This window comes from Channa argus, chromosome 4 (genome assembly GCF_033026475.1).
Source record: "Channa argus isolate prfri chromosome 4, Channa argus male v1.0, whole genome shotgun sequence".
NCBI classification, from domain to species: Eukaryota; Metazoa; Chordata; class Actinopteri; order Anabantiformes; family Channidae; genus Channa; species Channa argus.
The window spans coordinates 27,700,494-27,714,487 of record NC_090200.1 but is presented as its reverse complement, the minus strand read 5'-3'; the positions used below and the strand labels follow the sequence as shown (position 1 = coordinate 27,714,487).

General features: G+C 39.8%; 1 protein-coding gene and 1 non-coding gene across 3 annotated transcripts in view; both read right to left on the bottom strand.

Annotated features, from left to right (window-relative positions):
• Nucleotides 1-1,332: 1,332 nt before the first annotated feature.
• trnal-cag (transfer RNA leucine (anticodon CAG)) lies at nt 1,333-1,415 on the bottom strand. The gene has a single exon. It is a non-coding gene; the product is annotated as a tRNA-Leu (tRNA).
• Nucleotides 1,416-2,707: 1,292 nt separating this feature from the next.
• Nucleotides 2,708-13,994, bottom strand: part of plcg2 (phospholipase C, gamma 2) — a 40,651-nt gene continuing 29,364 nt past the window's right edge. For both annotated transcript variants that reach the window (XM_067503072.1, XM_067503073.1), the window contains 7 exons: nt 12,778-12,981; nt 12,547-12,686; nt 12,302-12,410; nt 11,998-12,165; nt 11,121-11,209; nt 9,248-9,414; nt 2,708-9,143 (listed from right to left, as the gene is read on the bottom strand). In XM_067503072.1, coding sequence (XP_067359173.1) covers nt 9,101-9,143; nt 9,248-9,414; nt 11,121-11,209; nt 11,998-12,165; nt 12,302-12,410; nt 12,547-12,686; nt 12,778-12,981 — 920 coding nt within the window. In that variant the 3' untranslated portion in view covers nt 2,708-9,100. The remainder of the gene's footprint in view (nt 9,144-9,247; nt 9,415-11,120; nt 11,210-11,997; nt 12,166-12,301; nt 12,411-12,546; nt 12,687-12,777; nt 12,982-13,994) is intronic.

The window sequence follows — 13,994 nt, the reverse complement described above, 5'->3', positions numbered from 1 at the left end:
CAAATTCACTCTGCCATATGAAAGCCAATCAAACAATGTGTGTTAATATGGCCAGCTCTCTGAACATTTCCCAACCATGAAATTCACTCTGCATATGCCTTTATAAAAAAGGCTTTGGAAACTGAGAAAGTCTTTCAATCAATGATTATCTTAAAGGTCAGGTAAAGCATGTGGAAGCTGTGGATCCATGATGAGCACCACTGACAAATAAGAAGTCCCTTAATATCTATTTTCTAATCAAATCTTTAATACTAAAAGTGGTCTGGTAACAATCTGGAGAGCAGTCTTGTGCTCCTGAATGTCTGTGCTGGGTTTAAAAAACCCATAGTTCAGTGCTTTCAGAGCGTGTTGCTAAGTAGAGAAGGTCAATGACAAAAGAAACATTAAGCACCCGCTAATAGATCTTGAATCCTCCAGTAAGCAGTAGTGGACACAGTCCATCCACAAAGGCTTTGACTTCCTGTGCAGAACATACTGTGGAGGCACTTGTCCAGATAGACTGACTAACTAACTAACTCAACTACAAATGATAACATGGTTTCATCAGTATCCATTTTCAGCTCTCTGACCCAGGTGGCAAAATCCTCTGAGTTTTGTATATGGTGATCAGTGTGTCCAACTAACGGTGATATGATGGTGGCCAAGTATGTCGCTATTCAGGCCAGGGTGGAACAAAGGCCTACTCTGGAGGATATAACTGGGTTCCCAAGCCACTTTATTCAGACTGAAGAAGCTGAATTGATAAGTAGCGAAATGTTTCTAACCAAGGTAAAGAAGTTCAGTTGACATGATTCAACCTTTGGATCTAAATTTAATTGGTTTCTGTTTCTTCATGTTAACATATTTTTTTTTTAATGTTTGTGTGTGTGTGGGATTGTCAGCAGGCTAATGTTGAAGTTAATAAACACATGAAAAAATAAATTAATAGAGAGGAAACAAATATTAATATATATTGCAATATGGGTATTTATATGTATTTATTTATTTATTTAAGCATTTATTCAGTTATGTATTTATTCCAGGACTTCACAATGTTACCATTGCAACATTAATTAAACCCAACCCCATTTAATTATGCACAATTTTGCGCTTTATAAAATCATTTTAAAAAGGCATTAGAACAATTTGTTTGTTGTTGGAGACCTTTTAGCAAAATCACACATTTTAGGTTACTAGACATAAAGGTCCATGAAATCATGGGGCAACTGGCATATTAATTTATTTGAGTGTGTTTATATTTTCCTTACCTGCAAAAAGCCATGAAGAATACAATTTACAATGTAGTTGCTGCAAGTTACACAAATTGCAAACAGCTGTGTTTCAAAAAGGAACTGTCAGAAGTGGGATTCGAACCCACGCCTCCAGGGGAGACTGCGACCTGAACGCAGCGCCTTAGACCGCTCGGCCATCCTGACACATTTAATTCCAGTTAAAAAGACTTAAAATATCTTCTATCAGCATAAAGCTAAAGCATAAAATTATGTATAGTATTTTTTTCTCTTTGGTTATACTTTCAGCGCTATACTTTCTTATAGTGCACACATCAGGTGAGTGAATATCAGCATATGTCTTCATAAATTATCCACTTTCTAAAGCCTTCGTTTATTCCATATGGCTTTAAGTAACCTTTTTTGTACGGCTTTAAGTGATTTTATTTACACATCGTGTACAGACGTGTTGAATTTCTGTTATTTACTGTTTAGTAAGTTTACTGCCTGTGTAAGCACCATGACAACAAATGAAATAACCTCCTTGTTTTTCTCTCTTTGATACGCAAACTTGTACGTGTGCGTGCTTTCCAGTACACTGGCATTAAAACGATCATTGATTCTGTTTTGAAGTGTGCGCAACTGGGACTGTGTATCACATGTCCATTCAATATTTCATGTGGTCCATAAAACCAAAAATGAATGCGTGAATCACAATTACATTGTTCGTTCTTTTTTGTAGGCATCTGAAATTGGGAAGTGTGTTTGTTTTTGTCGGTAAAATGTGTATGTTAATGAAATGAAGCAAAGCAAAACAATGGGTCTTATTTCTGTTTTCTGTTATTTCATCATAATCTGTCCAGGCTTTTGCATTTATTTTTCTCAGATGTCTATTTTGGGTTGGAGAAGATCAACCTCCACATAGCAAAAGTCTATCTGCCACTACTGCACACTTATGTTTTCTTCTTGTTGTGGGAATTATGTGGCCAATGAATTCTGTGTGTTCTGACCTTATTTCCAGCTTTATTGATATTTCATCAGTGATCCATGTTTTATTCTTGAAATATTTACAGTACAAATGCGGCTGTAGGATGTTACACTCATGTTGACATGGTAAAACATGAGTAGTGTAGAAATAAAACTAAAGAAATATCAGATCGTATAGCCTGAACAGCTTTAACCAATCAATTATGTGTCTAACCATTAACTAAAATGTCATGTTAGCCCACTGATCAGTGGAACCTCTATCAAATTACTGGGGGAGTTCAATTAACATTTAGTTTATTATAGAGCCAGTTTAATGCTTTTGTCAGGAGAACCTTTTTCTTTATTTAGCTAAAGGTCAGTTATGCTTAAATAAACAACATACAATTGATCGTAGTATAATAAATACAGAAGTAACAAAACAAAAATAAAATTAAGAACACAGGTTTTCCTACCCCGTCATCTTGCCTGGCTCCTGGCCTTCACTACCACTACCTGGAGTTACCAGTAGAGGCCAGAACAACCACACTCCTGACCTGTCTCCCCATTTCCAGTCCTCCCTTTGAACTCAGACTACTCTTTGCTCTGAATCTTATCAGTCAGGTTGCTGCTGTTATTCTTACCTGCTCACTTCTTACCTACTTTACTCTCTGCCAGATTGTCTATCTGTGCTACTTCCAGGGAACTTTCCTGCCAGCTACTCTATTTTCTATTTTTTCTGGTGCCTGCCTGCCCAGTTTGACCTGTCTGACTTGCCTGACAATTACCTGTTTTCCCCGCAACCTCTTGTCTGCCTCTGATTCTCCGGAAACCTCTGTATCTCCTCAGAACTGTAAAACCCTTGTAAGACTGTAAGACTTGTCCCAGGTTGACACCGCCAGCAGTTCGGAACCTCCTCTTGGGTCTCCTTACTTGGGTCCCTAAAACCTAATACTCAATCTGTGACATCCACAATCTGGAGTGTATATCATGCAAAGTGATACATGTCTGAAAGATTTTTTTTTTTTCTAAAATGTTGAACCTTCAGATAGTGGGCGGCTATAGCTCAGTTGGAAAAGGCAGTTGCTTACGGACCACAGGGTGAGTGGTTCAATCCCCGGCCCTGGCTGTATGTCGAAGTGTCCCTGGGCAAGACCCTGAACCCCTAACAGCCCATTCCCCCTCCCCAGCGATGCAGTGCCGGTCCAAGCCCGGTAGAAATTGGGGAGGGTTGCGTCAGGAAGGGCATCCGGCGTAAAAACTGTGCCAAATCAACATGTGGACAATGATCCGCTGTGGCGACCCCGAACTCATGGGATAAAGCCGAAAGGAGAGTAGTAGTAGTAGTTGAACCTTCAGATAGCCCGAGATGTTTAAGACCCAGTGTTGTCCTGAAGCTTTGAAATCTAACAGTAGACGCTGAATCTTTAGGAAGTTCTAAATGGAATGGATCAAAGTACCATTCTGACATCACATTCTAAGAGGATGTCATGGGAATACAGGGTCTTACAACACAGAAACGAAAAGTGGTACTGTAATCTTCGACAGGGACCAGCAGCAACTTTCTTTCTAACTAGGACTCACTCAGTAAATAAAGGAATTAAAACGCTTGCTTGAGACAGCAGCTCAAAGACAGCCAACACAAGCAACATCTGTCTGACTGAGGACTAGTGGCTGCAAAGAAAACCATCACCAAGCTGAAGACCTAGGTGGACAAGGCATGTCATTGACCGTGTCAACTTAGAGAACAAAATTGCCAGCCTTACCCTTAAGCTGGACTTGGCAAAGGTGACAATGAAACATCAAGGTGCCATCATTGCTGCAAATGAAAGCACTGCTCAGAGCACAGTAGCTTTTGAAACCCAGGAAAGGTCCATTTTCAACCTGGTCCAGCAGCTGCAGAAAGCTCATCAAGACCTGGAGGTATGTACAACTGAACTCCAGTCAAGTGCAGAGAATAATGAAAATGGTGAACCTGAACACTATAAGAAGTTCCAGGCTTTGAAAAAGGGCATCGTGGTCCTCATTATAAAGCTGCAGCATGAGCAAGTAACTTTAATGAAGAAAGCTATCAAACTTGTTCCCTGCAACACTGAGGAGAAATGCCACTAGTCTGCACAGGCTGAAGAGTTTGAGATGGTCAACCTCCAAATACAAAAAGTCCATCTGCCACTACTGTAGCAAGTCCTGAGTTTGAAAAGAGAACAACAGTCCCAAGTTCCTTCAAAATACCAGTGGATCAGAACCCACAAAGACCAGGAGCAACAAACTTGGCTGCTGGAGCAGACAGCAGAGAGTAAATGTGACAGAGCTCAGCAGGATGTCTGTGAGATGATAGTCAACAACCAGATCGACCAGCAACTCAAAGACAAGGTTACTGCTGAAGAAGTAAATCAGACCTCCAGAGCAGATTAACAGAAATAATGGAGAAAAAGTTGAAAAAGAAGCCAAGCTCAATTACCAGGCACTTCTCATGTCTGGGATCCAGATATATATATCCAGAAATATCAAACCATCGCTGGAGACTGCTCTTACATTGTGGGATTAACCCTCAATTGAACAATGTTTTGAGAGGATTTTATTGTTAATGTTTGTAGAAGTAAGTTAAAGCAAAAAACAGAAAAAGTTTGCACACCCAAATCCACAGGTACTGTCTTGTTATTCTACGATCACATGTGAGCACAGATGTGTGTCTACGTGTGATCTTGAAGCAGCTGGATTTGTTAGGTTGTGTTCCAAAATGCACTAAAATGATGTTCAACAACCAAAAAACAGGAATATTTGCATGTAAATAAAGTCACACCAGGGCAGGAGCAATGTTTTGTTGTGCTTGTTAAAAATGATTTTAAAGCAAATTAAAAAGCATATATCTTCATTATTTTATATCTGTATATATATATTTTATTTCTCTTCTTTGATGTTCACCATTTCTAGGTAGAGAACACTGGGTATGGTTTCAGACTAGTTACACTGTTCAGCATTTGGAGCTCAAGTGCACATTTGTTGATTACAAAAGGGTCCATTTCAGAGCTCTGCAAGAATATCACAGAGCCCACAGGCCGTGGTATTTTGTAACAATTACATAAGAGAAGCAAACTCAGAGGCCACAACCATTCAAAAAGAGATATATGGAGAACTATTTTTCTGTGTGTTTAATTTACGTCCTGTTTGAATCATGCCTGGTTTACACTAAAAGGGTTGTCCAGACTGCTTTTATAGTTAAGAGCTATAACCAACATGAAAACCAGAGAGCTGTCTATGGGTGAAAAACAAGTGATTGTGAAGCTGAGAGAAGATGGAAAATCAATCACAGCATATGCTGAAGAAGAAACAAACCACTGTTGTATTTAGTTACTGACATCAAAAGGGTAGACCAAGGGAAACAACAGCAGTTGATGACAGAAACGTTGTGAAAGCTGTAAAGAAAGAGCAACTTCATGAAGCAGCTTCATGAACAAAAGTACAGAGGCTACACCAGAAGATGCATATCATTCATTAGGAAGGCCAGGCTGGAATTTGCCAAAACATACAGAGATGCCTCAAAAAACTCTGGGACAAAGTTTTATAGAGTAATTAGATCAAAATTAACCTTTACCATAGTGCTGGGAAGGCTAAAGTTTCAAGAAAGAAATGAATATGCTTATTATCCCAAACATACAAGCTCATCTGTGAAACACAGTGGTGGTAATGCCATGGCTTGGGTTTGCATGGCTTCTTTTGGGATGGGCTCAGTAATCTTCATTGATGATGTAACACATGATGGCAGCAGCAAAATAAACTCAGAAGTCTAAGAAAGTCTCAGAAATTTTTTTTTGCCAATTTAAAGAAAGATGCAACCGAACTGATAGGGAGATCCTTCATTATGCAGCAGGATAATGACCCAAGACACACAGCCAAAACAACAAAGGCGTTCATGGGCAAGAAGTGGAAGTTTTTAGACTCGCCAAGTTAATCTCTAGACTTAAACCTTAGAGAGCATGCATTAGCAACTAAATATTTTATTTACTTTTTATTTTATTTAGTTTTCTTCACTATAATCTATGTTTTCCGATACTTTTGTTCACATGAAAAATGGGTGGGTTAAAACAAAAGGAACTATCTTCTAAGTTATGTATCAGATCCAGATGTAAATACCTTAAAATAAAAGCTGAAATGTTGATCTCTTGTCTCATATTCATCTTTTGATGACAAACCTAAATGTTTACAGTGAAAATAAAGCAATACCCTTCCTCACTGTTCCAATACTTTTGGAGGGGAGGGTGACATCCTAAATTATATACGAAGTGCCACCTGAAGTGATCCTCAGTTTTTGGGCCACATTATTGATGGTAATGGAGTGGCTGCAGACCCAGCAAAAATGTAAGTAATATCTAAGAAGTTGAAGGCCGATCTAAAGGAGGATGATGGTTGTACACGGTCAATAAGGAGGATAAAATCTTTCCTTGGGATGGTATTCTATTACCAGCATTTCATCCTACGCCGCTCCTCTCGAACCAAGCCACTGTTTGCTCTTACTGTAGAACAAAAGAGAAGGGGGAAGGCCAAAATAAATGCCAATGCACAGCCGCTTCATGCTGAAGCTGAGGGTCCAAGACTTTCCTCTTAAAGGTCCAGTGTGACTGGGTGAAGAAATCAAACTGTTTGGCTGCAAACCCTCAATCTGGTCATGTCGGGTATTCCTGTAGTTGTGTGGCTGTTAAGGTGGTAATTGATGTTCATGACCTATGGGATGCAGCTGTTGAAACGAGAGCTGTGGAGTTAATTCAGTATGTCCAAGACCTGTTGCCACCAGGTGAAGATTCATTTCCCATTTTCACACTAGAAGCCAAGACGTCAATACAGTCACCTCTGAATTCTTGCCATTTTGAAACTGAAAGAGACGCCTTCCAGGTGTGAGAGAGAAGGATTTGAGGGGAAGGTCATGATGCTTGTTGAACAGTGGGAGAAATTCAAGATTCAAAACGGGATCCTCTATCAGATTAGCTAAGACGCCTTCAGTAAACAAAGGACACACCAGTTTGTTCTACCTGGGAGTTTAAGGGAAAAGGCATGGTCCAAGGCTTCAACAAAAAAGTGAAAGGCACTCACCTAAACATAGGAGTACTAACAAATGGGATGCTACAGTGTACACAGTAAAAAAAATCTGCAGACCCACAAATACAGCTTGGAGGACAGTAAAGGCAGCACTAAAAAAAAACACCTTAACCTACAGCAAATGTAGATCCTGATGACAGCTGGCCTGTACGCTCACTAGCTGACACAGACCATGCAGTGAGGAAGCAGGCAGGCATGATCAGTAGAAGGGTAAACCAACTCATTGAGTCCATGGTTTAAAAGCCTTTGGATTTCAAAAATGTAGCTAACTCAGTTAGCAGAAGGTCTCAGTCACTCCTTACACTGTCTTACTGAAAAAAAGCGACAATGTTGTTGCTAAAGGTTTTATACAAAGTATTTTTAATATATGGTGAAAGAGACAGGGAGTTTGTATGGTGTAAAATCATATTAGTCTAGGAGGCACTCGGGCTGGATCAACCAGGGACCTAATTTAGTAAAGAAAATTAAGTAATGCTAATTATAGTGTTAATTCCATCACACCGTCAGGTTCAGACCAATGATAAAGACCTGCTACGGTTGTTCCTTTTCACTGCTGTAAAGCGATTACATTCAGCAGTAACGTTAAATTTACAAACAACCTGATGGAGCTTGAGAGGTACTGCAAAGAAAAATGTGCCAAGCTTGTAACATCATACTCAAAAAGACTTGAGACTGTAATTAGTGCTAAAGGTGCTTTAACAAAGAATTGAACGAAGGCTGTAAATATTTTGTTCGTTTTTTATTTTAATAAATTTGCAAAGACTTTAAACAAAGTTCTTTCACGTCGTCATTATGGGGTATTGTTTATATTTTGAGGACATTTTTAGGGGCCCTTAAAAAGTTGTGATGACATGCATGTAGGTGGTTAAAGGATGCCCTCACTGAGTCTGAACATGCTGCTTTTAGTTTTAGTTTGGGTAATTGAATCCCATTAAAATTCTCTCTGATTTCTTGATAATAAAATATCTCTGTACTTCTAGTTGAAAAAGGCCTCTAGATGACATCACCTGGAGGAACCTTCAGTTTAGATAATCCCATCTCGCTGCTTCTGCTAGGAATTTTTCCAGAGCTCCTTCAGGTGACATCATCTGAACTAAACACACGTACATTTACACCCTAAACTACAGCCACAGAAAGCAATTTGTGCAATTGTGTTGCACAAAGAGAGAAATTTTACAGTTTCACCAAGCATACTTTATTGCCTTATGGGAAGGTAACAAAGGATTTATAGGAAAGCTATAAACGTCATCTGCCTTCATGTTAAATACACCAAATGTTCTCATCACATTGGAACGTTGCCTGTTTTCATTAATCCAAACTCACTTTCAAAGATACAACAAGCAGAACTACACACACACACAAACAATGTCACACTGGTCATCAAACACACAGCAGCAGCCTGTGTGCCATATTCCCTACACGTTTTGTGCCATCATCATGGTTTGAAAGTAGGAGTCAGATAAACAAAATATGTCAACACAAGCTGCAGTGAAAGTTACTTCAGTTTGCACACACTCATCTGTCAAAAATAAATACCATCTACTGTAAGCAGAAGACTACTGATTGAATACACCCTAATTAAGCACGGGCTGTGTGTGGGGACCGCTTATTTGAAAAGTTACAACCTCACATCCTATGTTATCAAGAAGCTACATAATTACCTTTCTCTTGACCTTCTTCGACAAGTTATTCAAACGTTTTCTTAATAAATAGAAACCTCTTTGGCAAAACGCTTGTTCTTGTCATGTTTGTTATGAAAATGTTCCAACTATACTATCACATGTCACAACTGAGCTGCACAAGTCAAAAATCCTTCCACCACCCAGCAGGAGTCTTCACGAGTAGAATTTGCTGTTGTTTATCTTCTTTTCTTTTGTCCTGGAGCACAAAGGAGAGACAGAGGAATTTATGAGGGAGAACATTTTATTCCATTTAGCTACACACTCCCACTCAACATACAGCTTGTGTGTTAGAGGCTTTACCTGTGTTTCTCACTCTTGCTGAACTCCCTCATGAGGTGGTTTTGTTGGTGAGGGGTGGCGGCGCGCTGAATGTTGGTGTGAGTGTCGTACAGGAAGGGCTCACTGCTGAACTCAGCCTGCTTCTTCCTCAGCTGGCTCGAGGATGAGTACAGCTCTTCCTCCACTTTCTGGAAGAAATAAGGCACATGATCACATAGTCCTAGAAATACCTCCATATACTGTAGATTTTAAACTGCAGATGCAATGGATCAATCCAAATTGTAGGTCAAATACGTCACACTTCAACCATAATCACCACGTAAAAACATATTTTTATTTGAAACCCTTTTGATGTTGCTTCAATTTGTGGTGCAGATATGTAAACAAGGTCACAGAATTCACGCTGCATATGGGGGAAAAAAAACAAAGCCATGAAGGAACTCTCTGTAGACCTTTGAGAGAACATTCTGTAGTGAAGCAGAGATCAGGGCATGAGTCTAAATCATTTCTAAGGCTTTGAATGTTCCCAAGAGCATGGTGACTTCAGTGATTATGAAGTGGGAGAAGTGTAGTACCACCAGGAGTTTTCCTAGAGTTAGTCAACCAGCCAAACTGAGCAACCAGACATGAAGCTTAAAAGGATCTGTGAGGACAAACAGATCAAAGCCTCAGCCTTTTTGTGGGGATCAAGCTTAATTTATACTTGTGAGTCAAATCTATACAGAGGTTACGCTTGGCCAATGCCATTGTGATCATTTATACTGTACTTGTGGGTTGGTGTCTGTGATGTGCTGCAATTATACCACTAAACTTGTAGTTGCTGGTGGGGCTTCTGTTCCATTATGAGTTTCTTCATCACTTAGCTTTACAGTTATTGTTGTTTTACAACAACAGTGACTGGAACTGAGCGGATAAGGTTTAATGTTTAAGTTAACAGATGTTGAACAGCAGTTACTTTTACTGAAATTACTGCAAGGCAGGAAAGAGAGCAGACATCAGAGGAGATAGAGACAGAACAGTGGGTTAAAAGTATCCAATCGAACAATCACAGTTGTTGCGGTGCAACAGTCAGATGCACAAGTATAGAATGCTGTAGGATTGTGTCTTAAAACCTGTAAATCAGCATTTCTGCACTTCTGGTTCCCTCATCCTGAAATCTATGGGTTTTTTCAATAGGTTTGGGTTAAAACCTTGAAATAGGGTCTGTAGGTCACACAAGGTCAAAAGGTTTTCACGTTTTATTCTCCGACCTTAAAATTCATCAGTAAATACCACACCTGAACTTTTTTTTACGTGTCTTCAGGGTAGAGATGGAGATTTATCTACTCACTTATCCAGCTTTACACTGAATTTATAAGTCATGATCACCAACTTTACTAGGTCCCTATGTAAATGCTGCTAGGCCAGCATGGTCTTGGTGTGGTTAGTGCTGCCGCCTCACAGCTAGAAGGTCCTGTGTGGAGTTTGCATGTTCTCCCTGTGCTTGTGTGGGTTTCCACCAGACATGCATGTTAGATTAATTGGTGACTCTAATTTGCCTGTAGGTGTGAATGCGAGTGTGAATGGTTGTCTCTGTGTTGGCCCTGAGATAGACTGTCAAGGCTGTAGCCTGCCTCTCACCCAATGACAGTAAGGATAGGCTCCAGCCCCCTCCAGCACATAGAGTCTATGTGCTTTAAGTTTTGGATTTTTTTTATTTGCAGAAATGTATAAAATCATGTTTTATGCTTTGTCCTTATGGGTGATTGAGTATAGATAAATGAGAACATTAAAACAATTTCTAATGAAATGCACAACATACTGCACAGTGTGAGTAGGTCTGTATAAAGTGTCTGGCTCGGCAGGTGCATGCATATGTAGATCAATGCTGACACATGCGTGTGGGTATTCTTACCGCTGCTTGCTGCACGTTGATGTAGACCAGCAGAGAGGCTAACTCTAAGTTTTCATTGTAGCCGTTCTTTAGAGGCACTGAGCGATAACCTGTGGAAACCAAAACCGCATTCAGTTCACTCTGTGTGCTCACAGTGATGCCTGGAATGATTGTTTGCGAACAATCTGTGTGTCAGTTTGGTCAAACACAAATTAAAGTAGTAATGTGTTGTTTTCATTTATGACCAATGAGCTCAGAGTGAAATTTAGCTTTGTGAGCAGCAGCATATGGCTTAATGGAGGTTTGGCAAAAACAATTTATTTATAGGTTCTTTTGACAATAATCTGCTAAACTTGTGTAGTTACTACCGTGTGCTCTAATTCAGAGTGCTCTCAGTGGTTATTTAACATGCTGATTTAACTGAAAAGCTGCTAACATTGTGGGAAATAACCCCCCCAAAATGTTCCACTAGTTCCACTTTTATATGAAGTAAAAACTAAAGAGCTCGAAAAGATTATTTGAGTGTTTTATTTGATTATTTGTATTTGATTATTTTTATTTGATTATTTTTGACTATTTTATTTTTTATATTAGGTATTTGACTACATTTGAATATCTGCATAATCGACTAATATATTATTCACGCACATGCCTTCTAATAAATAAATATATTACTTAATTCTCCTGCTTGATAATGACAAGCTTCATGGCCAGATTTCTAATGTAAGTAAGGGTGTTGTAATGGTGACAATCATAAAGGTCACTGAAGCAAAGTTTACTTTCCATATAAGGGTATGGTATCTTGATTTGATTGATCAATTTGCTTTCAAGCTGATGTGAGGCACACTCTGTACAAATAAAACTTCACATGAACAGCTGTTCGGTGCGTGTCTCCTACCTGAGCGAATGCCTTTGATAGGAAATATGGCCTGAGCCAGGAAGTTGGGGTCTGAGAACATGTCCTCCTCATTGACCACAAAGCGCAAGAAGGTTAGCTCAGGCTCGTACACAGAGAAGAGAGCAGGCTCTGATGGGGCTTTCCAAATGGGGTTCAAGCCGTTATCACCTGCAGATCAGCAGCTTTGGTCACATGATCACAAAGACCCAAGAGGAATAATCTGGCATCCTAAAAAGCCTTTGACTGTAAAATTCTATTGCTTCAATGTTTTTTCTCTAAGTTTCCCGCTCCCCTGTCTCCTTACGATAGACGAAGGTCTTGATCTTCTCTTCTGTGTGTCCACATAGCTCAACCTCAACAAATGGACTGGCGATGCTGCGGCCGGGCTTAGGAAGGTGCCTGGCAGCAATCACCTGCAGAAGAAAAACAACTGTTCCAGTATTCAGGAATGCACTATTACTCCTGTTCTTACAAAGATCAGCATAGTTCGACTGTGACATGAAACTGCATGTCAGCCTCATGACGATCACTTGCGTTTTTCATACGTACCCTAACTACAATGTTGTACTTGACCTTCTTCTGCTCCTGGTGAGGGTCGTAGCTATCAGAGCGCATGAGTTCTGGCTGTAGCACGTAGCCTGTATTTCCATTCAAACTGAAGAGGGCACTGTTCAGCTGCGTGCATTTATCTGTGTGAACAGATTATATGAACCTCTGCCCTACATATAGGTCATACCACACAGTTTCACATAACCACTCAGATCAGATAAATGAATGTACCTGCAGTCTGGAAGTTGAGAGCCACCATATGGCAACCAACGGCCCACAGTGGGTAAGGGTCATAGTTGGAAGACTCCACACGCTGCCCTTTGGGGTAAATTCGTGTCAGAGCCTTACGGTTGTAATGTAGGAACTCCTTGGTGCGGCTTTTCCCTGGGATCTTGTTCTCCACAAAGGAGCGGATCTCTCTATAAGTGTAAGAGTCTGAAGATGGAGAAAAGAGTGGCTATTTGAAAGGCACAGGGTCAGCTGAGAGCAGTCTGATTTCAGGCCAATAAACTATGGCAGTGAAACTATGAAGCACTTGATGGGTATACTGAATATCTTTGACTCAACATGCTGTTAGCTGGTTAGCGGATGCTCAAGGTTAAGTGTTGTTAGCAGACTGTAAAAGATGATGATTTTACCAGCTTTTGTGTTGTTAGTTGGCAATGTGAGACAAAAATATATTGCCTGCTTTAGATTATGGGATGCCCCATTGTCATGGACCTAATTCCACAAAACACCACTTCTTTAGAAGTTACAAATTTATTAAAAGAGGCAAAAATAATGCAGCACTCCAGATTCCTATTTTTGTTCTGGGGCTCTACTGAAATATTATTAGATGATTCACAGTTCCAAAAACCCTTTTCCTCTAGGTCTTTGTACAGTCCACTCTGTTCTGATTTCTCAGTATTTAGCATTGGTGAGCCATAGAGCCATAGTAATAAGAGAGCAGATGGGTGCAACTGTGTATTTTGCTGAACCAAAATGGTCACATGCCTATCAGGGTTATTGGTACATTTTGGAAGGGTCCAAAGAGAGTCTCTGAGAACTGCTGAAAAGTCTTGTGATAGAGACGACAGACCAGACACAGAGGAGTTAGACTCAACTCTGTCACACAGTCCCGAAACAAATGTAGAATGTAGCGCATATATATATATATATATATATATATATATATATATATATATATATATATATATATATGTATATATGTGTGTGTGTGTGTGTGTGTGTGTGTGTGTGTGTGTGTGTGTGTATTGATTAAATCTCTGTGGGACTCAAACAGTAGCAGAATAACTTTGATTTTCTCCATATTGAGCGGAAATCGTGGGCATCATTACACATGTCATATAGCAGTGGTTGCCTTCAGTTAATTGAATCTTCTGCAGTGACAATGTGCTTCTTTATTGAAGCCTTAATGCTTTTCTGCACACCAAACATGGAATTACAGT